Raw genomic sequence first — 25,908 nt, forward strand, 5'->3', positions numbered from 1 at the left:
AAAAAATATAACCACATAATCACATAACCTGATAACCAGGCAAGCGTGAACAACCTCATTGTTTCTTTTAACTTTCCAACAAGCAAATAAACTTAATGAGAGTTTATTTTTCATGTACAATTATAAACATTAAACTGACAAAACATTTGGGTTGTTCACACTTGCATGGTTATCTGGTTATTTGCATGAACCAAAAATACAAGATCACGTAAGAACGCGATTTTTTATTTGTAACTGCTTTGAGCAACACAGTTTTACACTTATTTAACTAAAGAAGAGTTAATTCAACATGACAGTACATTTTAAGGCATTTTAGTGCATCATTTTACCCAAATTGTGCGTTTAAAGAGACTGACAAACGCATGAAAGAAAGCGTAATACAATCGAAATGGAATTTTGGTTACAAGCGTATGAATATAGACTTACTACAAATTTTCAAAAAAATGCTTTTATGTTTAATGTTTTTATAACCATTTATTTAAACGATATTACATTAGGGGTCTTCATGAAAAGTGATAAACTCTTGATACTTGATAAAAGGAGTCTTCATCAAAAGTGATAAACCGTTGGTAAACTTGATAAAATGATAAATTTTTCATTTTGATAAATGAATTGTCAAACTTGGTATGGACATCTACTTAAAGAAAGTTTATCACTTTATCAAACGATTTTGGTGGATAAACGTATAAATTTCAACCCTGACAGACTGCCAGTTGGTCGATTTTGCTACGAACACATAAAAAGCCAAATAGCAAACTGGACGAGGTAATGCAGCGTTTTTGCTGCATTTAAAATGCAACATTTAGCACTTTCGAACATATGTTTTCGAAGAGCGTTCATGCTATCGCATTTAGCAAATGTACATTTACGCGACTTCGAAATCGTTTGCTTTTGACAAACAGTCGTGTTCCAGTCGCTTATTCAGATCCGTATCCATTACGATAAATTCTCACGGAAAAGATAATGTGCAAAAACCCCTACTGAAAAGGAAAAATAAATTCTAAACCGAAAATTCAATACAAAAACCTGAATTGTTTTAACCATAACCGAACATTTGTTTGTGTATATATTCATTTGTCGGTGCTGCCAATTATATTTTCCACACCTAATTAGGAAACAAAACAAACAGAGTTGATCACAAATTAATCCAGATTTCTATCAGCATCATATCGATGTTGAATTTGCGTAACTTTTCTTTATCCAAATAATGTAAAATAATAAATGAAATCTCGATCGGCGATCACTGAAACGCAGCTAGCGGTTGTATACTCGAAAAAGCAATGTTGCCACTTTTTCTCATTAAACCATGTTCGAATCGTGGAAATTTTGGAAGATCACAGGGATGCTTTTAGCATTTAGATTCTAAATGCAAAGATTGAGTTGCATTTAGTTGCATTTAGATGACGAATTTTGTATGGATAAATGTACATTTAGAGTAGCATTTAGAGCTAAATGCGCTAAATGTACATTTACGCGTAAGCAAAAACAGCCCATAAGAATGAAACTTGAATAGCCACAAAAGTTGAATAATAAAAAATTTTGTGCAATTATTAACCAAGGTACGTTTGGCATACCTAAAGAATACCGACCCTTAAGCTAGAGAAAAAAGAAAACATGGACGTGGTGCACCCCTTTCTGCTGAGTTTAATGGTAAACTTTTTTTGGTTAAAATTGACAGGGGCAGCGCTAGGAGGGGCTAAACGTGGAATTTCCAACATTTTCAAAAGCTTATATTTTGAAAACTAGCATTCATTTTTATAAAAAGAATTGCCATAATTTCGTTTTTTACCTTTTCTCGCAATGTGTATACATTATATGCATAGATATATATATCCAATGAAAGGCCCTTTAATCACCTTTCCAACTGTGTCGATATTTAGAAAATCGGTTCAATAATTTTCGAAATATAAGCTTTTGGAAAATGTTGAAAATTCCACGTTTAGCCCACTCCCCTCTATCGCCGCCCCTGTCGATTTGCACCAAAAAAAATATGCCATTAAAATCCGGAAAAGGAGGCGGGCCGTGCCCACTTTTTTTCTCTAGCTCGAAGGTCAGTATTATTAAGGTGTTCCGTACGTTTATGAAAGAATGCGGATAAACTGATAAATTTAAGCAATTTATCCCTTTATTACTTTAGATTAGGGGTCTTCATCTCATACTGGGAATGTTTGATATTTAAGAAAGTATCGATACCATGATTCGATTTAATTCATTGCATGTAAAATCGATATGAAGATATATCGGGTTGAACAATATCGATACCGGAAAAATCGATGTTGAAAATCCTACTCCCAATTGGATAGAATATTAGACCTGCCTATCAACTCACCTAATTGCGTTATTTCTATTTGTATATTTACTGAGGATTCAAACGGCATGCCGGTCGACTGTATTGTCAAAGAAGATAGACCAAGACAATAAAAGTATGTTCACATATCAATATTATCTCAATCAAAGCTCGTTTTTTAATCACCCCGTTTACACAGGCAAATCTCAGATTAGCCGTCAAATTTGTTGTGCTTGTTATTCTCACATCTCAAGGAAAAGTTATGTTTCTTCTCTGTGCTCACGTTTTTCTGCTATAATAAGCAATATAAATATTAGTATTAGAGTAGCATTTTGAGCTAAATGTGTTTTTACGCGTAAGCAAAAACAGCCCATTATCTTTTTCTATCGAGCATTCAATGCGACTTTGAGATTATTGTATCGAACATTCGACAATCACAAAACTTGGCGTTCTCTAGGTGAAGTGATCGATTTTGTTTGCGTTCGATAAAAGCGGTTCTCTGATAGCACAGCGGTATAGCGAGGAAGTGATTCCTTGAACTTCTTATCAATAAAAAGTTTGCGTTTGATAGACGTAATTACTCGTAATGTTGGCTTTGGCATGTCTCTGGAGATATTAAAACAAGGTGCCGAAGGACGACTATACATTAGTGAATTTAAGGGAGAAAAATGTTTAGTAAAGGAACGTTTTGTGAAACGCTATCGACATGCAGATTTGGATGCACAAATTACACGCCAACGAATGAAGGCCGAAACCAAAGCTGCGACTCGGTGTCGAAATGCGGGAATATTGGTACCACATATCTTGTATACCGATCTGAATGAGCGTAAGATTTATATGGAATATTTTGAAAATGCTGCCACAGCCAAAGAGTATATTCAACAAGTTGTTTGTGAATACCAGTCTCATAATGCGGAGGCACTACTAAGAAAACTTAGTACTCAGATTGGTTCCATAATTGGGAGGCTACATGCAAATAACATTATTCACGGGGATTTAACCACTTCAAACATTCTTATAAATCCCAAAGTCGATCAAAATGATGACTTGTACGATGTTATATTTGTTGATTTTGGGTTAAGTCATTACAACCAAAGCGCAGAAGATAAAGGCGTTGATTTGTATGTTCTTGAACGAGCGCTTCTTAGCACGCATAGTGAACAGCCATATTTATTTGAGTATATTCTGGAAGCATACCGTAAGGAATGTGGCAAGGATGAAACCATGGTGGTCGCGAAATTTGAAGAAGTGCGAGCGCGTGGGAGAAAACGTACTATGATTGGATAAACGTCCGTTTATTTGTCATGCAACTTTGAATCATATGCCTATTTCGTACACAAAATTTTAAAGCCATTATAAAATCTAGAACTTTATATCAACATAATCTGTAATGAAAATTGGCACTTGAGCGTGAAATGTATTTAATTTATACACTAATAAAGCAATTACACAGTAAAACTTGGAAGAGTAACAATTACTCTCTCGTTTTTTGTGGTTCGCTTTCTGCGGTTATTTCAGGCCTTGGGGATGTACTTTGATCGTCACTACGTAAATTTTCAATTTTTATCTTTTTGATGTACTTTCGAATTTTTTGTTTCTTAGAGAGTTCCTTATTTTTTATTGGCTCGAGGCCCTCCACATCTTCCTCTTTGTATTGCTGATTTGGATGCTCTCGAACTTTTTTAATGGCATCATCTAACTTAAGACCAGCGATTCCTTGTTCTTCGTAGTAGAGGCGCAACTTATCACAGAATTTCGCATGTCCGTTTTTAAATGACTTAGATTTAGTTGAAGGGTGCTGAAGAGAAAAGTGAATTATATAACCGTTTTCCCCCTGAAGGTCAAAAAACGGATATTTAGATTTCTGCCGTAGCTTAAACCACATGGGGATTCCGCCTCTGATACTTACAGCGCCATCTACCACAAATAGTACGAACCAATGCTTGTTCGGGTAGCAGCGCTCGGCTGTCATACTTGTCAGTACCTCAAGCAGGCAAGGCCTTAAGGTGTGGTTCAAGCTACGGCAGAAACCTAAATATCCGTTTTTTGGACTTCGGGGAAAAAACAGTTTTATTTATGTGTTCGTGCCTTCGCTTGAACCACACGGAGAACTAATCGCCTGTGAAAGTTGAATCATGTAAACTCCCTATAAGCAAACAAAGCACGCGTGTTCCGCGTCCGCGGTAGCAGAGTGGTAAGAGTTTCGGGCTACAAGTCTGTAGCTGCCAGGTTCGATCCTCGGTTGGAGCGATTGCGAATTTTTTTTTGTTTTTATTATTTATTTTATATATTTTTATTTTATTTGATCTATATATTTAATTTTGCTTTATTTTGTTTTCATTTGCTTTATGGTATATCACATTTTTTATTTTACTATTAGTTAATTTAAATTTTTAGAGTTGAATTTTAATAATAAGTCAATAATAACTTACTGAAAGCAACGTAAAAAAAATATAGAACTTATAAAAAAAAAGAATGAAAACGAAATAAATGAAAATTCAACTGGCCGTGGGACTCGAACACACGACCTTGCGGCTCGTTTATCCACATAACTGCCGTCTGTTAAGTCAAAATTATTATGTGTGCCAGATTATACGCATAAGCTTTGCCGTCTGTCACAGCTTTAAGGCTTTATTTTTTATTACTTTGTAGGTGTCTCGTCTTTGTCGGATAACTCTGCTCTACGACCGCAGACATATTGTAGAAGGGAGTCTAACTTTTACGAAATTTAGAATCATCAGCCAAGAACTCCTCTGTTGTTGTTGTTGTTGTTGCTGTTGTAGCGGCTACAACTCCTCTCCCACCATCTGCTTAAAATCTCACGGTAATTTATCACATAATTGCTCGACCATCTTTTGTTGGAGCAAGCCGTTCGTTATGGCCCCCAAAGTTAAATCGAATTTTTCTAATATAGCAAGAGAAGTCCAGTTAGGTGTGATACTAGCAAATTGATTATTAACTCTTAAGGCTGAAAACACTGGCGGTGCTTAGAAGTGCTTTTGTATCTCCGAATAGCGAATGTTCTTCCAGCCGTCCATTCCTAAGCGTTGAGATTCTATTCTCTGTTGGGCTAAGACTGGATCTGCTATCGAAACCTTCGTTTCAGATTCTATTGTGCGTGGTTTGAAGTTAAATGAAGGACCCCTGGTTATAGCCTTCGCCTCTTGAATTAACTTTAGCCGCCCTTCAGCCCTAGCAATTTCATTTTTAATTGTTCGCTCAGCATTCTCTGCATACCCTGACGCTTCATCCTCAACACTGCTATGGCTATCAGATACTATCGGTGAGCGTACCGTATTTGCTCGTATATTATCCTCACAGGAACTGTGGGGAATAGAATCGTAGGAGATATTTAAATTTGGCTCGTGAGAAATATTTGTGACTTTTTGAAGATCACTGATCTTCTTGGTTTGTTGAGCTTGCATCTCCATTTGCAGAACTGCAGCCATAAGATTGTCGTTGGTGTCCTGGCTTAAAGCTGCACGTTTACGCGGAGGCGAGTCACCTCTCATGTGTCTGTGACGTTTAGAAGTTTCATATAAAGTTGGGCTGTTCTGCTGCATTATGCTGCTGTTTGACCTAATGTGTCTAAATGTCCTCTCGGACATATCCCCCTCCTTCCTGCAAAAAGCACGGGCTAAATCGAAAGTAGGGATACCAAATCTCAACTTGCTATCAGCCGTGGGCGATAATTCCTTTCCAAACAATTCTTCGAAAGAATAGTTCATTACTTCTCATGACTCCCAATCAGAAGGAAAACTCAAGCTCAAGCTCAAAATTAAAAGGAACGCTTTTTTGTCGGAGTTATCCGCTAATATTTGGGCCAAATGACCTATAGTTGTCATCGCTGCACACGCCATAAACTGAAAGTAACATATAAGCAGTTTACCAGTGCAGTAACCAATCGAATGTGTGCATGATGTCTGGAGGAAAAAAATTTCCCCTACAAAAATTTCCCCTTTTCGCTGTCACAATAAAAGTTACGTTCCAGATAACTTCATGTAAAAACCTGTAAAACTGTCGAATAACAAAATTACTCTCTTGAAAGAGAAGAGCAAGAGAGAAAAAATAAAAGTCACCTGGAACGCGAAAAACCACTTTTCCTGTAACTACTTCCACTTTTTTTTAATGTTAAGCGCCATGGAGACGATCAAATATCTTTATCAACCGTTTCGCGTTTTGCTTGACAAAAAACAAGCGCATTTGCCTTCTGATCGTCGTGGTAAGTGCACGGACAAGAAAAAGAGATTGCTTGTTGAATTAACGCGTTTATTTGTACGTTTGCGGGCAATACACGAGCCAATCTCACACATATGCAATGCTTAAAGTATTTATTTGATTGTCTCCGTGGCGCTTAATGTTCTTTGCTATGTTTTTGTTTACAAATGCAACCCTGCTTATCGTTTGACACTTTTCATGAACTTGCAGAAAGAAAAACTTCGGAATAAAATTGGAATAAAACCTGCAACTTCTGACTGAGAGAGAGAGCAAGTAACTCTCACAAAAGTGGTTTGACTTGCAGGTTTTTTTGGCACTTGGAACGCTTTCCTGCAAAAAAACCTGCAAATCGTGAATATCTGGAACGCAACTAAAATTATAGTTTAAAAAACTGAAGCCTCTCTATTATAATTGCCATTCGTACTGTCTTTAGGTAACTTGAGAATAGAAATCGCTGCATCTTTTAGGCGCATCAATATTACATAGTTACATCCCGAGCTAATAAAATGAAGGCAAAAAGCGTACTGACAAGTACGACAGCCGAGCGCTGCTACCCGATCAAGCATTGGTTCGTACTACTTCGGTAGATGGCGCTGTAAGTATCAATCTGTGAGCTAATTAAGGTCGAGTTACAGAGGCGTAATCTCCATGTGGTTCAAGCGAAGGCACGAACACCTAAATACATACGAATATTATGTATACAAGATGTTTTTCGCGTACTTACTCTTTCATCAATTGAACGCGCACAACGATCATAGAATTTATAAAGATGTGTAAGAAAAATGTCATTAGGTTTAATATGTTCATCCAAACTAATTTGTAAAATTTCAATGACATATGGAAAGTTCCTATGGCCGATCCCCTGACGCAACATCGCACCCAAGATTTGCATATTCATTCTATAGTTTAAGAAGCATTAAGGGAAATAAGAAATAGGAAAAAGTATACAATCAGCGTTATCGCACATTCCATGTGAATAAATCGTTCCCATTCAAAAACAAAAATAAACCTGGAAAATTTAGGTTTGGTTTTGCTTTAAAATTTTTGAGAATATTTGTTCAAATGGAAGAATAAAACAAAACCACATACAGTGGCAAACAAATGTATTCGCTCAGGGAATTTTTCGCAATATAACGAGGGCTTATATTTCATACCCTCTATCTGCAATTTTCACAAAAACTACTTTGTGATGTTAGAACCCATCTGGGACTTACCTGTCATCACTGATGTTAACAACAACAACTGACTTTGCAAGTTAATAGTAAATTATTCTGTCAAGCGTTATACAAGGTCAGCGTTAATATCACCGATGACAGTTAAGTCTTATGTGGATTTTATATCAGAATCTCATTTTTGTGAAAAGTGCAAACAGAAGGTATTGAATATAAGCCCTCTCTTTTTTTTTTGTTACTCTAATTTCTTTTCGATATTTGTTTAATACATTTCATACTACACCAAAAAACATAAAAATAATACCTCTAAACTTTGTGCAAAACTCAAGAAAGTACAATAAATTACCATACTAAATGCGATTTCTGTTAGGATTTTCCATACAAATTTGAAGTATGCAGTTTCAATTTTAATATAATATAGTGCGAGTTTGAAGTTGCTAGCACATGGCACTGATTTGCCAAAAAATGCCTTCAGCTGAGATCACCTGTTTTGGGCATTTGCTCTTATCTTTTGCAATTCCTTTCATTTGAATTACAATTTCTTCCATTTCTATTACAATTTATTTAAAATATGCAACACATTGAACCAAAAACACCAATACACTAACCAAAAACACACCTACAGCCTGCCGGAAAGAAACGTAAAGTAGAAGAGTTACGTTACTTATGGAACTGCACGATTGTTATTATTTTGTTCCATACAAAAAATTTTGTCGATCATACTTTGTTTGGAAGAAACAGCGTGAAAAAAATTGTCACAAATCAACGCGATTTTTCAACAACTTCAAACTTGTGCATTGTCATACTAAAAGTGAATGGGCTATAATCCTGATAACTTAGGATTTTGCTACTAAAATTTTAATAGAATGTTGAAAATTAGTGTCCAAATTTATGGAAGTTTCCTGAGATTTGCACAAAATTTATGTTTTACTTTTATGTTGTTTTTTCGAATTATTGTTCGCTACTGTACATATTTTAATTAATATAGAAAATTGGTGTGGGTATGTTAAAACACCCATTTCCGAAAAAAATTTCATATATACATACATATACGTGAGGCCGTGAGTGTAAAAATGGCTAACCAACAATTTCTTTTACTCAACCACTTAAAATAGTATTAAATATGAGAAACTTTAAAATACAAGTAATTTTTTAGCAAAAAACAAAACCGACTTATATAAAACTTTAAGTTTATCGTTAATTCTTTCCACGATCAAATTATCGGATCCAAACAAAATTACTGAGACCACCCTTGAGGTACCACCTTTCCGATGAAAAAAGAATTATCGAAATCGGTTAACGTAGTCCAAAGTTATGCGGTAACATATGTACATAAAAAAAAATAAAATAAAAATATTCCGACGAACCGAATATCCCAACTTTTTTGAAGTCGGTTGAAAAGTCGCTTGTTCCTTGATTTTAAGGTACGCTTTGTAGCTTTATACCTTAAATTTAAACAAACTACTAAATTTATCACATTTGAAACTATACGAAACAAAACTGTTGTTGTTGTTGTTTCTTAAGTTAGGCAATTCTGCTTTTACGGCCTCATATACAATCTTTCAACTGACCTTATCCCATTTTCACGCATTTGTTGCAGCAATTCCCTAGCTTCCACTTCCGTTTGGCAGCCCAACGCTAGTACACCATAGGTAACAATATCGGGCTGCAGTCCGGCTGTGCGTATCATTGACATCACTTCCTTAGCTCCTTCATAGTCAAATCTCATCGATCGTTTTTTTATAAGAATGTTAAAAAAGTCAATGTCGGCTTTTAAACCTATTTTGCGAACAAATGATAATAAATGCTTTTCGGCAGCATATGTAGGCGGTACAACCTCCAACAGAGTGGTAAACATTTCTATATCAGGAGTAACATCATTTTCTTTCATAATTCCCAAAAACCCAGTCAAGCCTCCAAGAAGTAAGAAACGTTCGTGAGGACACGTAACTTGACTCAATGAAACAAGGCTGCCTAAATGAGGTTCTATTGCCAATAAATTTGGAATTTCCAATTGATCCGCTTCATTTTGAATCTCTATCGCCTGAGGGTTTTGCTCAACGTAGGGAAGATTTGATGGTTTTTCATCAGTTTTTAAACATATTTGCTTTCCATGTGTTTGTCCCCAAGGAAGCATTTCAGGACGTTCATAAAGGATTTCCTGCAATACTTTTTCCATAGAGTCAAGGTCACCAAAGCCACAGTCTCTCACACAACGTAAAACACCGCTGAAAGTATAATAATCTGGTTTCAAACCTCTCTGTTTCATCTTGTGCCAAGTAAGAAGACAATGGCTGAAATAAAAAGTTTATATGAGCACTTGAGTGAAATAAATAAGTTATTAAAATATTCACCGAAAGCCCGTTTCGACGTCACTTGCACATGCTTGTAGCAGAAAATTAAATGTGTCTATATCTAACGTCAGTTGCTTTTCCAATAATTCATCGGCCAACATATAGGCGGTCTTTACATCCCCACACCGGCCGTAGGCTTTGATCATAGCGTTGTAATTCTTTACATTTGGTTCATAACCTTTTTGTATCAATATTTCACGTAATTTATTTGCTTGTTCCAGACCGTATACCGTGGATGGGGCATTTGCACATGCATTGAATAACGAAGTATAAATACCGCCCTTTACTTTTAATCCCCTTTGGCGCATTTTAGTAAACAGGTTAAAGGCTTTACGTGTATATCCCGCTTTTGCGCAACCACTTATCAGTAAATTATATATGTAAGCATCAGGTTTCGCTCGATCTTGTTTTAACATTTGCACCTCCAGCACTGCTATAGCCTCTTTCACTCTTTTCTCTTTGAGATGGGATTTTATAAGACGCGAGTAATCAATCTGTCTCATGGATTTGTTTTGCAGGTTAGTGGTATATTGCTCTTCAATCAAATCACCTGGATCTTCACTTATTTCAGGTAAGGCACTGGATCCAAATATATCGGCATCGTTGCATTTCTCACGAGGGTTCTCCGAATAATTCTTTATTTTTTGGGAGGATAAGTCATCGGCGCTCATCTGTCCACGTATTGTATGATCTTTTTGCAACTTGTTAACGCGGCGTTGTTCATCCCAACCGGCATCTTTGTCATATGTTTTTATATGTAAATAGCGCAAGCTAAATGAATGAGTTTCAGTTGAATTAGCTAGAAGAGAAATTCGTTGCTGAAGCTTCAAATTTCGCGGAACTTTGTTTATAAACAATAAGTGACGGAATGTTCCAGGTTGAATTAAGCGGAAAGCCATTTCACTTTACTTGTCTTCTAAAATTTATCTAACCATTCCCTTTTTTCATTGCATGCTGTTTTATTTTGTAATCCCATCCAGAATTGATGTGGGTGCAAAACTATCGATAGGACCATCGATAGTATAGATGATTTTGCGTCACTATCGAAATTTTTTCCGAACTATCAGTAGTCTAACCGGCCGTCTTCACGTGCTGGAAAATCTCGCTTACATGACGACGCATGCGAGAAACAGCACGTGTAGACCGCAAAAAGTACGAAGCATGCTTTTTCTCGTATACCGAGCGGTATGCGAGCTCTCGCTTGCTTTTAACTGTAATTTTTGTTGTTTGACAGCTATGTTTTCATTTCTCCCTAATTCTTCAGAGTAGCAACATCGTTTATTTTGGAAGCAAATACAAATTTAGAGGCAGCCATTATTCATTTGAAAGTAGTATACATCTCTTTATGCAGATTTTCTAATTTTCTCAAACTTTTAAGAGCCTGTAAGGCTTGAACCTTTTTATTTGGCGACATTTTACAAATGTAAAAGTATGCTGTCAAATGCCCAGTCAACAAAACTATCCCGCTTGCGAGAGAAAAAAGCAGAACGCAAGCGAGATTTGCAAGCATGTGAAGACGGCCGGTAATGGGCTGTTTTTGCTTACGCGTAATGGCTTGTTATTGATTATGCGTAAACGCACATTTAGCTCTAAATGCTACTTTAAATGTACCTTTATCCATACAAAATTCGTCACCTAAATGCAACTTCATTTTTGCATTAACAGGTCTATTCTGCACGTTACCGAAGATTTTGTAACCGGAAAATTGTATTACCAAAAAATTTTACCAGTTCTTGTCACCGCGATTCTAGGTACGTTGGTAATGCAGTTAAAATATTCAGCAATTCAGCTATGAAGAATTGTGCAAATCCTGGCATTGCATATTTCACGGGGCAATAATTTGTTACCAGCTTATGAGATGGTAACAAAATTTACCGGTTACAAGAGTATACAGAATGCTAAAAGGGATATATACTGAAAAATGATGTTGCTGCACAGCCTATATTTAAAAAATTGTAGGTTTTTGTAAATATTTCGCGAAAATATCAACCAGAAGAACAGAAAAACCTGCTCCAAGTGAATTTTTAGAAGCCAAAAGAATTGAAATATTGGGCCGTATAAATAAAAATAAGTAATTGCTTTTACTTCAAATTTCAGACCTTTTACTCAACTTATTCAAATAAAATTTAAGTGAAAGGTATGAAATTTCAAGCAAAAGCAATTTCTTAGTTTTTATTCATACGTCCCATTACGACCGAGTGTGCGAAAGTGTAGTCGTCATGTAATCGTTGCATCATGATTGTGACGATGAAGCAACTATGATTGGACGACCAATGTGCAGAAAACCTAACACAAGATATTTCAACACATACCAACTCAACACATAAACTCAACATATGACTTTTCTACATAAATTATTTCAACACATTATTTTTCAACACGAACAATTTCGCTTCACTTTATTTTTATTAGATTCAACACAAAATTTTTGTTAGACAGGCGTTTTTCATACAGAATTTGTTTCTCTCTAACGCATTGCCGAATTGTTTTTTGTAATTTGACTTTCGTCAGTTTTTTTGTTTGTATTTCAAATGAAAAATACAGGAAAAACATAGTATCATACGGGCATTAAGAAACGCAAACTAGCAGAAAATAGCAAGTAACTAGCTGATCAGTGTATTTGACATTTGACGCAAATTTTTTTTTTATACACGTATAAAAAGTATTCACAAATACATTTTGCAATTTCATCAAATTTAATGATTCGCTCATTTTTACTTAAGAAATACCAAAAATTTGGAGAAAGAAACAAATAAAAGCAAGCAAATAAAGCAACCTAACCTCGCTTTTTTACGCTTCAACAGCTGTTTATTCATTTTGACAGCTGCTATTTTCTGCTAGTAAAATCTTTAGTCGCAGAAATTATCAGGAGAGGCAAAAAAAGAGCGTAAGAACGAAAGCCGCTAGTTTTTCGGGTTAAGAAAGGCTTTCCAGCTAAAAATAGTGATAATTATCTGTAAAGAAACAAACTAATACCATGAAGAATACAGAACAACGCATCTATACACATAAATTAAAGAAAACCAAAGCGAGTGAATATTAGAGAAAAATTAGTGGTTATTGCTTAAAGGTATAATAAATACATGGATTTCAGTACCAAAAGAACTGAAATCAGCAAAGGCAAATATTTTCTCTATAATTGCTGCATTATATTAACTGCTGACTCAATAGCCTTCTTCTGCATCAAAGCAACTGTAAAAAATTTCCAACAGTAAAAAGTTGCGAATTGGCACAGTAGAAATGTAAAATTTTCTCGCTATAGTAAAAAGTTTTTTCACCATAGAACTTTTCTACTGATTGGCACAGGCCCTACGTAGAAACGTGTTCTCTGCAAAAGTTGTTCAGCCTTCTTCTGTTCTTCGCAAAACAGAAAGAGAATTCTACTTAGTGAGAGTTATAATCCATAAGCGCGGCCGAAGACCGTCTACGCAGAGAGAAGACCGTCAAATATCGATCATTACAACACCCAACACATGTGTTGAACAAGTGTGTGTTGAGTTGATATGTGTTGAGTTGGTGTGTGTTTAGTTTGTGTGTGTTGAATTCCTGTGTTGAGTTTGTGTGTGTTGAGTTGACCTGTGTTATTTAGACATGTAATCGCAATCGGCTGGGTATTGGACCAAACCAACTTTTTTTAAGAGATAAGAGTCATAGGTAAAAAAGTAAGTTCTCCGTTTTTCGAAGTTAGCCTCCGAAATCGAGATATGGGCCTTCGAAGTTCGAAATTGGACCTTTGGTAAAAAAAATATTTTTAGTTTTGCATATCAAAAGCAAAAAAAGTAAAAATTCGGACCGCCTTTTTCTCTTATTTATATGGTATATAACTTCTTTTGTGAAAACTTATATTACAGGTGCTATAACGGGTCAAAGGTCAAAATTAAAAACGTAATATTTCAGAAAATTTTTAACTGATTTTTAAAAGATTCCTATCGTTGTAAAAGTGATTTAACACCCTTTCGTGCGATATGTATATTTGTATACTTCGTTTATAAAAATTTGAGGAAAACCACATCTAAAGGAAAAAATACCTTTTTTTGTATAAAAAAAAAAAATATTTTAACCAAAAAAATTACCAAACGATTTTTAAAAAAATTGGTATCGTTGTAAAGGCGATTAAACCCCATTTTTTTCTGATATGCATATTTGTATACCTCGTGAATAAAAATTTGAGAAAAAACTGTTAAATGGAAAAAAAAACTTTTTTTATCAAAAAATATTTTTAACAAAAAAATTACTCACCGACTTTTAAAAATTGGCATCGTTGTTAAGTCGATCGAACCCCCTTTCGTCTAATATGCATATTTGTATACTTCGTGTATAAAAATTCGAGAACAAAACACTCAAAGGAAAGAATATTATTTTTTTCATATAAAAAAAGATTTAAAAAATTGCTAATTGGTAATGCAATTAAATACCGTATTTAAATAAAACAAATAATTTATAGTATTTTAAGCGTAAATTCGTTCTTGTTCGCCCACAGCCCTGTTAAAAATAAAGCAAAATTATATGTAACGGAAGTCTTGGGAATATAAAAATATAAAAACAATATGGTCTTTGATTTTTTACATAACGGGTTTTATATAAAAATTAAAGATACTCTTCTGTTTTATTTAAATAAAGTATTCATTTGTATTACTAATTAGTAATTTTTTTGTTTAAAATATTTTTTATAACAAAAAATTTGTATTTTTTCCGCTTGTGTTTTTCCCAAATGTTTATATACGAAGTATACAATTATGCATATCAAAAGAAAGAGGGTTTAATCACCTTTATATACATTTTTAAAAAATCAGTTCCAAATTGTTTGAAATATAAGGAATTTAATTTTTCGAAGACCTGAACTTTGATCCCTGTACCTGTAAGATAAATTTGCACAAACAAAGATATACACCATTTAAATAAGAGAAAAAGGAGGACGACGTCTATATTTTTAGATTTTTAGTTATTTATATGCAATAATTAAATACAATTTTTTACCAAAGGTCCTATTTCGAACTTCGAAGGCCCATATCTCGATTTCGGAGGCTGAATTCGAAAAACGGAGAAATTACTTTTTTACCTATGACTCAATCTCTTAAAATAATTGGTTTGGTCCAATACCCAGAAAAAAAGTTGATTTACAGTTTAATTAGATACCATTCGGAAAAAATTGCACTTGCAGATTTTTCTACGTTGTAAGTGCTCCTCTATTATTTGGCTTCATAGGGATTCGGATTCCTTCCTCATTGAAGTAGTAAAGAAATTTCGCTGTACTGTACAAATAATATCGGTGGAGAATTGGGGAATACTGAAACCTTAAGTTAAAATGAAATGTTTTATGAAGACTAACTGCCTTACGAATCTCTCTTCAAGGCATATCTGCGAAGCATGTAGTATTAAAATTTTTTTTTAATTTACGAATTTCGATAACGCCATAATTAATGGCTAGATGAAATAATTTATGTACATATGAACTTACTTGAGTATGATAAGAAAATAACTTGTGTCAAAACCAAGCTAATTGGACAATGTTTTCAAGTACTACTTGAACACATACACTCATCACTTGAACATAAAACACATTGCGCGCAAAATTCTGTCTTACGAAAGCTAAGTCATGTTCATGATTGAATCATGAGTCATGTTTTCACATTTTATTTACTGACTTAACAATTTTTTTAACGGTTCGCATCATTTTTCGTTAAAATATTGCAACATTATAGCTGCTATTAATTTCGCACAGAAAAAGTAATCAATTGACATAATGTGCAGTGGACAAAAAATTATAGCCGAACCACTTTTTGCCAAGTTTTAACGTATCATTTTTGTTGTTATTGAACTTTTGTTATTTTTTTTTCTAAAAATAGACAAAACCCGTGTAAATTCAAGTTTCCAAATTTGTGCAATATTAAAAAAATCAACAAATTTTCGTGCAAATTTCGAACTTTTTAAAAATTCTAAAAAATCAATTGAAATTTTTAGCCATTTGAACTCGTACTTTATTCTACTAGAATTCAATGCGCCACAAAACTGCACACTCAGATATTAATTAAAAAACTCGAAATTTTAACGAAATTTTGATGAATTTTTTTTTAAATTGCATAAATTTTTCATTTGATTGGTACATTTGTACATTTTTATATTGGACTATTGGTAAAAAAATTGGACAATTTTGTTTTTTTTTTTCTAGTCAAAAGATTGCACAGTGGTCTAGAAACCCAAAAAAGCTGACCAAAAATTAAAATTGTGAATTTTTTTCCAAACTTTTAATACAATATATTAATTAGAAGGTATTTATATACCGAATGCTGATAATAGGGAGCGTTATCACGCTCGTAAGATTTGCAAAAACGTTGACATTCAACCTACGTTAAAAGTGCTATAACTTATTACGGAGTAGCTTAATTAGCAAAGTACAACATGGAAGGTGTAATTGGTGGTAAGCATTTTAATTTTATGTGTTGTTCCTTGGATATAATCGCGTGTCATGTATTTGTGACAACAGCAAAATCAAAATCCAAAAACCATTCATGAATTTCGACATTTTGACAATTACATAGTTGATAAAACACGCCGCAAATTTTGTATTGGTGTCCATTGGTCTTAGTTTTGGTGAACTTTTGAAAATAAATGGCTAGCGAATAAAAATGTTTGAGAAACAGCTGCAACTATTTGCAGCACTAATTATTATCAATTTGTTTTTGAGCGCGCGCTCGTCAACGTTCTTTGTGGGCGCCACAGTTTAGCCCTTAGGATTGAACAAATTTTAACAGCTAACGTTTCAAAATAAAAAAATATTTCACACAAAAACAATAAGAACACAATGGGGTCGGAAATTTCTGAAATACGGTGCACTCGGCAGGAAATTTTTGAAGCTCTGCGATGATATGATGCAACATCTGGTCAAGAATAAAAACAAAAATTCAATGATAATAACAGTTCGGATGCGCACGTTTTTTTCATATCAGTTGTTCCATTGCGACTGTATGTACAAAATAACAGAAATGAAAACCTGTTGATTTCGAATAATTTGAAACCTTCATCTCCACGTTTATGCCGACCAAGAAGATGACCGAAAAGGAACATGTCGAAAAACAAATTGGTGATTTAGTACCATTCGACACAGTTTAATTGTCACGCAAAATCAAGGTAGTTTACCAATTATCTTTCACAATGATTGATGGTAAGTAAAAAACGCCATAACGGCAACTTCGTCTGCCATGCCATTAATTATCTCTAATTTATTTGTGTAAGTCAATTGTGAATTCTAAAATCCTAAAGACTGAAAACTCTGTATTACTTGTTTTTGTGAGGTTAAACTTACTTTTTCAAAATAATCCGTCATATTGGATCCACCATTTTGTTTATTGAATTGTTCGCTAGAAATTTCGATTCCTTGACCTAAAAAAATTCATGAGTTTCGATTATCACGAAACAGCACAATTTTTAACACATTTTTTCAGCCATTTTGTGTCAGCGATTCTGTTTTTTACACAGTCATAAACAAATTTGGATTTCTTAATACAAAAAGCCAGTGAGTTTCGATTTTCACTGGAATAGCACGATTTTCAACAAATTTGGTCGGCCATTTTATGTCAGCCTTTTTATTTTTTATATTTTTGACATCAAACTCGAATTCCTCGACCCAAAAAACGTAAGCAAATATGCTTTCAAACATATACTCTTGAAGTTCCAATTTTGGCCAGCTTTTCGGTCGATGTAGACCACAGTGGATTGGTACAATACGGCGATGTTCTATTGAAAAATTTCAACAAAATCATTTTCGTGATTGGGATAACGAAACATATTTTGGGTGTTCACACAATTGGGATACGATTTGCACCAAATTTTGGAAAATACCCAATCGTGTGACACTGCCTTTAAATTTGTATTTATACGGATGTTTTAAAAGAATGGACTATAAAAAACTAACCAAAATTAAATAACAGCAAAAATAATATTTTAAAACTTATGAAAATTTGGTGCGGCTATAATTTGTTCGACTACTGTACATAAGTTGACTATGATTACTCGGCCGTGCTATCATAGTAGCACAATGCCACTAAGCGCATTTTAAAATTTTCAGGCAATAGCCTCATGCGATTAGCGATTATATTTTTTGATGTTTGTGTGAAATATTTTACATTTATCAGTATTTTGCTTTTAATCAAAATATGTTGAAAGTGAAAGTGAAATTAAAAAAAAAAATACCTCCGAAAATGGAGTTTTTTATTAATAAAACTGGTTTCTTAACGAACTTTTTGAAAAAAGTCCCCTCAGATGACAAAACTGATCAGGCTTAAAAAATCTGCAAAAAATATTTACAAATCTTTTCAACGAAATCGTAATAATGAGATTTTTGATGTGTTTTTTTACTGTTTACAAAGACTGATTTACGAAAAACTTAAATAACTGGGCCACAACTATTCTGATTTAGACTTATGGGATCTCGGTAAAAAGGTATTTTCCCATAATTTATATTTATGTGTAAAAAAAGTCATTCGTGTCCCTTTTTTTCAAATACCAACACATCTTAGTTCAACTTTGAATGATGATCGTTCATCCTACCTCTCTCCTTCATCCTTCGAATGAACTTATTAGCAAAGAAATAAAAAGGGTGAGAAAATAACTTTCCAGTGATACCTCACTGTCTAAATCGGAAGAGTTTAGGTTCAGTTATTAAAGTTTTTTTATACCAATTTTTGAAAAAAGTTAAAAAACAGCATCCAACATCTCATTATTACGATTCCGTTCAAAATTTGCTTTTATTTATTTTTAATATTTTTATGTAATTTTTTTTTAATTTCTTTAAGAAACTATTTTTATTCATAAAAAACTCCATTTTTGGAGGTATTTTAAAATCGGTCCAGCTCGCTTAATTCCTAATATTTTTCCGAAATATTTTGGTGGACATCTTAAAATATAATAGATTTTATAATTACAATTGAAAAACATTACAGATTTTTTTTGTAAGGGTAGTGATGCAGTCTAATGTACATATATAAATGTATCATCTTTTCTGAATTAACCATGTTCTATCTGATATGAGTAAAAAATATCTAATATTGTTTTCTTTGAAAAATCTACCAAATTCTACCAATTTTTCGAAGTCCGTAAAGGCTAAATGGGCAAAAAAATAAAGCTAAAAAAAAGCTAAATAAAAATTTTAGTTATGGCTAAGAAAAATAGCTAAATTAACAAATCAAATGTTTTTGGACGTTATTATAACTTCATAACAGTGTCAATTATTTTAGGTCAAAATTATGCATTTTTGTACTTAAGTCAATATTTTTCGTTGCCTCTTAATTTCTAGGCAGCTCAAGACAAAGTTTTTATTCCACCTAATTGTTCTGTAAACAGTGACGATTCGGTGTTATATTTAGCCCCATCGCGTGTCAAAGGAGCTCAAAAACCAGTCTATAGATATCGAATAAAATCGAAGCCTTAGAAGCTTTTCTTTGTGTTTTCTGGCGAGGGAAAATACAAACATATGCGATATGTTTGTAATTCATTATAGCAATGTGTACTTCGCCCCCATGATAAATAAATATAGTAAGGTAGAACCGCTGAGAGTCACTTTTGAAATTCTTGACGTTTCCAAACAATTTAATTTTTGAATTTACTCACAAACTCACACACACATTTTCATTTTCAATCTCAAGCAACAACAATTTCGAACAATTTCAATTTTTTGTTTTCACTTTTATATGATTTTAAAATGTTGGCAAACTTCAAAAAAAAAAATCATGGCCGACAAATTGAGAGAACGGTTCTACCTTCCTATGTTTTTATCATGCTTCGCCCCTGAGTAAAGTTTGAAAGGGTGCGCTTACATAGATGCAGATGAAGTAAAATATCATGACAGTATTTGGCCCCTATTATTAGTTGCATTCGATCTTCGAGTATGGCCGAATGTGCTGATCGAATTAATCATAAATTAAGTTACTGGATAGTTATTATATTTCAAAAACAGTAATTTTGCTGCCTTTTCTCCCATGAGGCGATTTCTTAGAGGCTCGTATATTTGGCAAATCCCAGCGTTGCGGACGTTACGTTCGGACGTTTCTTTTAACTTTTTGCCGAAAAAAATATTATAAGTTAAAAATCATTTGTGGTATAAGGGAAGCCTTATAGCAGTACTTATGAGAACAAAATAATGGAAACAAGAATTTGGGTTGATTTCGGTGTATTTGCCTTCGAAATTCATGTTCGGACGTTACTGAAAAAGGAAGCGATTTTGATATGACCATCAAAGACAACCGATTTCCGCAAATTGTCATACATGGAGAGCACAATCTATAAATATACTTTGAACAGAAAATAATGAAGTTTACATAATATGTTTAAAAGCATACTAAAGGTTGGATTAACTTCAAAACAATTGTGTATGTGCGTTCGGGACGTTACATTACGGACGTTACTCGTTTTTCCGTCGAAAAAATTGATTTATTTAAAGCCACATTGCAGTATTTTATTAAAAGATATAGTACTTAAAACCAACGCTATTTAGAGCTTTGTTTCAAGAAGTAAGAGGGGCAAATCAGATTCCCAAATAAATGTGAAAAGAAATGAAATAAGAATATGTTGTACTATGCCTGTTTGCAACGAAAATGAGAGGATTCGAATTGCATGCAATTTTTCCGATTTCGGTTGACTATTTATCGGATTCGCCCATATAAGGCCGGCTGCACTGAACAATTGCTCACTTGGAACGCTGGCGGGTGGAGCGCGCAAATATTTGCGGGCCAGATCTGTTAATTTGTCGTATTTTAGTTTTGTTTTCCACCAATCGGGAGGAATTTCAAAAATTTCAATGTCTCCAGATTCTACATCCGAGCTTTCGCTTTCGCTTAAGGATTCTAAAATTATTCTAGGTTGCTTATACAACTTTTAGCAGTACTTGTTGAAGGCCCATCATTGTTGCTTGATATACTACTTTACCGTTTAGCGCCTGAAGCTAAAAGCCGGTTATTGTCCGCACCCTGGTTAGACAGACCTAGAGCCATTTGAATAATATTAGAGTGGACTCTCTGCCCATGTACAAATAAACATTCGCAAAAGATTCATACAATTTGATGGGAATGTCGAATGCGAATGTGTAAAGTGATGCGAATTATTCGCATAACGAATGCGAATGCAAATATTCGCAACATCCCTGGTGGTACTGTGATAACACCAGAAACCCCACGGTACCTCCTCTTAGGGCCGGTTGCTCAAAGCCTGGTTGACACTTATCATCGGTTAACATCGTTATCGACGTTTTCGACTCCATGCAAATAACACGGTGTCGGTGCAGTGTATCCACCATAAACTCTTGGATCTAGGTTAAAGAATTCAAAAATTTACTAAAAGAAAATCTTTTTTCTGATAGCGCGGATTTTGTTTTTCCTTACTAATTTTACCTTTAAGGAGAGCTGGAAGTAAAACCAAAGAACGTAGATAACAAGAAGGGACAACTCGTTATAATCGTAGCGAAAGTGCGCAACAAGGGCGTGCCTTCTATTTTGCCCTAGTGTGTTTTTATTAGACGAGTTGTCCCTTCTTGTTATCTACATTTTTTGGTAAAACTTTCCAGAGAAATTTTGCGAAAAAATTATTAAATTCAAATATCTGAAATTACAGACTTTAACAGTTTGTAAAATATTTTTAGTTCACTGTTATAAGTGCCATAGCAACGAATTCGAAATATGTGCACCTTATTTTGGTTTTAAAAGATTTTTTTCAGCACTTAAACTTATAAAATTCCTTCTTTTTATTAAAACTGCCGAAAACGTAAAAACAACCTTACGTCAATAAATGCTCAACCTTAACAAAAATATGTAGATCTTCATTTTAGCTACTATTAGTATTATTTAGCTCTTTTTCGACTGCTCCAAACGAAATTTTTCTCTGGCAACACTGCCCGCATGTGGGCAAGGTTCTCACAACACCCAACCTTCAACCCTACGACCCGAACACCAGCCGCGCTCTCGACCGCGCCTCTCGACACCGCCCGCTTTCTCGGCCTCAGGGTTGCAGAGTCTCCAAACAAAACTTATCATGACGTATGACGGGTGTGGCCTCACATTAATTTTTTATAAGTCGGCTTTAGCAATTTCATATAAAGACCACGTGGAAAAAATAAATATTGGGAAATCATTTTTATTTACTAAATATCGAAACGCAATCAATAAGTTTAGTAAAAGCTCAAAGTTTGAGCAACTGTCCAATGGAATCAATTACATGAAAAAAATATATATGTACGTAGTTGTATATTATCGACTAGCGTCCACGCCGTTTTTTTGAGGGCCTTGTGTTTACTACATTTACTCCCTCATTATCATCAGTTTCCTGAAGTGTGCGTTTTTTTGCTTTCTTATTGATTTTCGCTAAATTTTTAAACAACTGTGAGGCTGATTCCTGGTTGCTTTCATGCTCCAAGAGTTCTACGCTCTCTGGTGTCGGAGATGAGCATGCCTCACTCTCAGCTTCATTTTCATTCAATCTTTGACAGCCAATCACTTTTCGAACTCGGCGATTAGACTCAGCAATATTTAAAGGCTGCTTCGTGACTCCATTATCATCACTATAGTTGACATAACTGTCATTATCACAACTACGTAGCTTGCGTTTCGACGGTTTTTGCGTTTTCTTAGACGGTTTTGAATTTGATTTTGACATCGATATGGGGCTGGTACTAGAGGATGTTCCATCACATTCATCTCTGTCCTCCCTCTCGTTAACATTACTATCGCAGTTTTCGATCTCACTAACTTCTTTTTCATTGCGACAGGGAATATTGAGATCGCGTTTTTTGCGCTTTTTATCATTTTCATTAGGCAGCGTATTAGTTTCTATGCGCTTCAAAAAGTCGTCTTCAATAGTTTCTGGTTTCATGCTTTCAACACTGCTATCTACAGAAATTTCACTACTATGAGAAAATGTACGTTCTATAGCCGTTTTTAATGCATGAGAATGAAAACGGAAATCATGTACAGTTCCTTGATGCAGAAAATTTGCTATGCGGCTATTAGTTTTTTTTGATAAAACTATTACAAAACGATTGAAAGTCTCTAGATGTAGTACCACTTTAGGAATTAGTTTTGTTTCTCGTAAAATTTTGGAACTCTCCGCTTTGGGATTTGAGTGTTTACCCTGTGGCTGTTCTTTATCTATTACATTCGCTTCGATGTAAGAGACGAGCGCATAAATGTTTGTAGGAAGCGATTTTCCAACGGCACGCAAGAGAAATTCGAACCTGAAAACAGGTAAAAACGTAAGGTTTCGATGGTGCTGCGAAATTTTTGACAAACAAATTTACCCACCTTGTGGATTTCATGCAAACTTGTGATGTTCCAACGCATCCCAAAAAGTGTTTAGTCAGATTTTTTAGACACATGTAGTGTTGTACAAGAAGTTTCAAAAGTTGGTCCATGAGTGTACCCAAAGGAATGCAAGCGTTCGCCAAGTTTATCAAGGCATTTGAGATATGAACTAGCTGCGAACAAATAGAACGCTCCATAGAACGCAGCTGACTAAGGCACATATCTCGCTCGTCTTCGGTTATAAGACGATATCTGAAGTTTAAGTTGTTTGCTTTTTGAATAAAATAGTCTGCGTCATCTAATTGCTTGCGCAAAGCCTGGCATAGATACGTGAAATATGACTCAGCACTTTCCATCGTTAAGGACTTCAGGGTGAATGCAGGTGGGCACTATTGAACATATAAACTAAGTAATTACAAAAACTTGTTAGAACTAATATTTATCTCACTCACCTCACTCTCGTACAATTCGTCAGTCACGGCACCCCAAATGCCGCACAATTGTAATGATATCGTGTTGAAGAATGCGCCAGAATGTGTTTTTTGGCGCTGTGTGAATAGAAGCTTGTGCACTAAGCTCAAATTTTTAGACTTCACCTCATAGCGCTTGCAGAAGTTAAGCAGCCACGAATAAGACTCTGTAGTTAATCGATCTTCAAATGAAAGATTATCATAGAGCACCTCCAGGCACTTCATTAAAGCGTACAAAGTTCGCTGACGGTAAGCATTTTCATAATTATTCGTGGCGCTGCGCGAATTAGATAGATCATTGCGCTGTTCGTCCTCCATTAATTTGTCAATTACGTCGTGCAAAATTTCGAGAGATTGCTTACAATGATTAATGGTATGGAAATCTAATAAAATAAGCAAACATTATTACACTGTGGGGATTCACATCTGTCTGGTTATCAGGTTATGTGGTTATTTTTTTTTATATTCAGTTTATAACAATAAAATAGGGTGCATTCCAATAGGCCACAATGCAACAGTTCCTTTAACGTTAAATCTGACAGTTAGATGCTAGTTTTCAACTAGGCTGCGCAAGTTAGACTTTTGCTTCTAGTGCGGTTTAGAAATAACAGAGACGGATTTTGACTAAGGCATCCAGTCCCGGACCATTTTATGAATCCCGGGATTTCGGGATCTTAAACTGGTAATCCCGGGATCCCGTGATGTTTCGGGATATTATTACCAGTAATTAAAATATGCTAACTAGTTTTGTAGTTTGCTTTAGTGCGAATACTACATAGAAATAAAAATAAATAAATTTTTATGCAAAGAAATATAAATGTCTTTATTTTATATCAGTTTAAAAAGCTAAACAAACTGAATAAACCAGAGACATAACTACTATAAGAGAAAAGAATAAAAGTTGAGCAATAATTATTATAATAAGATACCAATTTTTCGAGTCATTTATAATTATTATTCAATGACTTATATTATAAGTCTTTTCATAAGAATTATGGTTGAGATAAATATTTTTAAGTCTTCATAGACCTTTATTTTGAGACTTATATTATAAAAGTCTTTTCATAATACCTATCATTGCGATAAATGTTTTTAAGTCTTCAAAGACTTTTATTTTGAGACTTATATTATAAAAGTCTTTCATAATAATTATGAGTACGAAAATATTTTTTAAGTCTTCAAAGACTTTTATTTTGGGACTTATATTATGAAAGTCTTTTCATAATAATTATGAGTACGAAAATATTTTTTAATTCTTAAAGAATGGACCATGACGGTGGTAGTTGGTTGGGGACCAGTTCGGGGTAGTTTGGAGCAGGGTTGTTGCGAATATTCGCATTCGCATTCGCAACCGCGGAGCTTCCGCATTAATTTTAACATTCGCATTCGCTTTCGCATTCGCAATAATCAATGCGGAGCTTTTGAGAATGCGAATGTTGTGCAAGTGTACCGATAAAACGTTTATATGGCAAAAAAATTACACATTGTAGTCAATATTTTTGCCTGTGGTCGTGGGAGTATTTGTGTAACAAAACTGGTCAAATGTCATATTTATCAACTTTGATAAAAATGTCTTTAAACATATTATTTCTTAAGCTATATAACCGAGCAATCAATGGGCAGTCATACAAGTTCCAACTTCTACTTTACCTTTGACGTACGTCAAAGAGAACATAGTCTTTTTGACAATATTTTTTTGTTTTCTCTTCTTTAAATGCCTGCATTGGTTTATTTCTTTATTATATTTTTTTGGACCAATCTTAAAAAAAACTACTATTTAGATACAAAAGAAGAAAGTCCGCACTGTAATTCATAACCAAATTTTCGGGATATGCTTTTGATGCTACATATATTTGTTTCAATAATTCAAATGTGGCTCTTTGGGGAACTTATTTTCAGCAAAAATTTAAAGAACAGTAATTTTGTTTACTTGTCGGGCAATATTTTTTTCGTTATATGCATTGGATCCTTGGCTAAAAACTTTTGTGGTAAAAGTGTTCCTTCTTTGCTATTTAAAGTCAAAGAGTAAGCTCCTTCAATTGGGATTTCCAGCAGAAATGATCAACGTCTGGCTATAAAAAAAAATCGAAGCTCAAATAATTAAAAAATTATAGGTCTGACCTT

General features: G+C 34.3%; 3 protein-coding genes across 3 annotated transcripts; 1 reads left to right on the forward strand and 2 right to left on the reverse strand.

Annotated features, from left to right (window-relative positions):
• Positions 1 to 2,634: 2,634 nt before the first annotated feature.
• Positions 2,635 to 3,745, forward strand: LOC118746134 (EKC/KEOPS complex subunit TP53RK). Its single transcript, XM_036479918.1, has one exon. The coding sequence runs from the start codon at positions 2,888 to 2,890 to the stop codon at positions 3,572 to 3,574; it is 687 nt and encodes a 228-aa protein (XP_036335811.1). The 5' UTR covers positions 2,635 to 2,887; the 3' UTR covers positions 3,575 to 3,745.
• LOC118746133 (pentatricopeptide repeat-containing protein 1, mitochondrial) lies at positions 3,692 to 11,056 on the reverse strand. Its single transcript, XM_036479917.1, has 4 exons — positions 10,032 to 11,056; positions 9,249 to 9,971; positions 7,230 to 7,404; positions 3,692 to 4,085 (listed from the first exon to the last, which is right to left on the reverse strand). Exons 1-4 carry the CDS (start codon positions 10,928 to 10,930, stop codon positions 3,762 to 3,764), a joined length of 2,121 nt encoding a protein of 706 aa, XP_036335810.1. The 5' UTR covers positions 10,931 to 11,056; the 3' UTR covers positions 3,692 to 3,761.
• Positions 11,057 to 22,131: 11,075 nt separating this feature from the next.
• On the reverse strand, positions 22,132 to 24,239 carry LOC118746139. Its single transcript, XM_036479923.1, has 3 exons — positions 23,767 to 24,239; positions 23,315 to 23,703; positions 22,132 to 23,247 (listed from the first exon to the last, which is right to left on the reverse strand). The coding sequence occupies exons 1-3, from the start codon at positions 24,100 to 24,102 to the stop codon at positions 22,272 to 22,274; spliced, it is 1,701 nt and encodes a 566-aa protein (XP_036335816.1). The 5' UTR covers positions 24,103 to 24,239; the 3' UTR covers positions 22,132 to 22,271.
• Between the last annotated feature and the right edge of the window lie 1,669 nt (positions 24,240 to 25,908).

Source organism: Rhagoletis pomonella, unplaced genomic scaffold (assembly GCF_013731165.1).
Source record: "Rhagoletis pomonella isolate Grant_MI unplaced genomic scaffold, Rhpom_1.0 Rhpom_scaffold_00010, whole genome shotgun sequence".
Lineage (NCBI taxonomy): Eukaryota > Metazoa > Arthropoda > Insecta > Diptera > Tephritidae > Rhagoletis > Rhagoletis pomonella.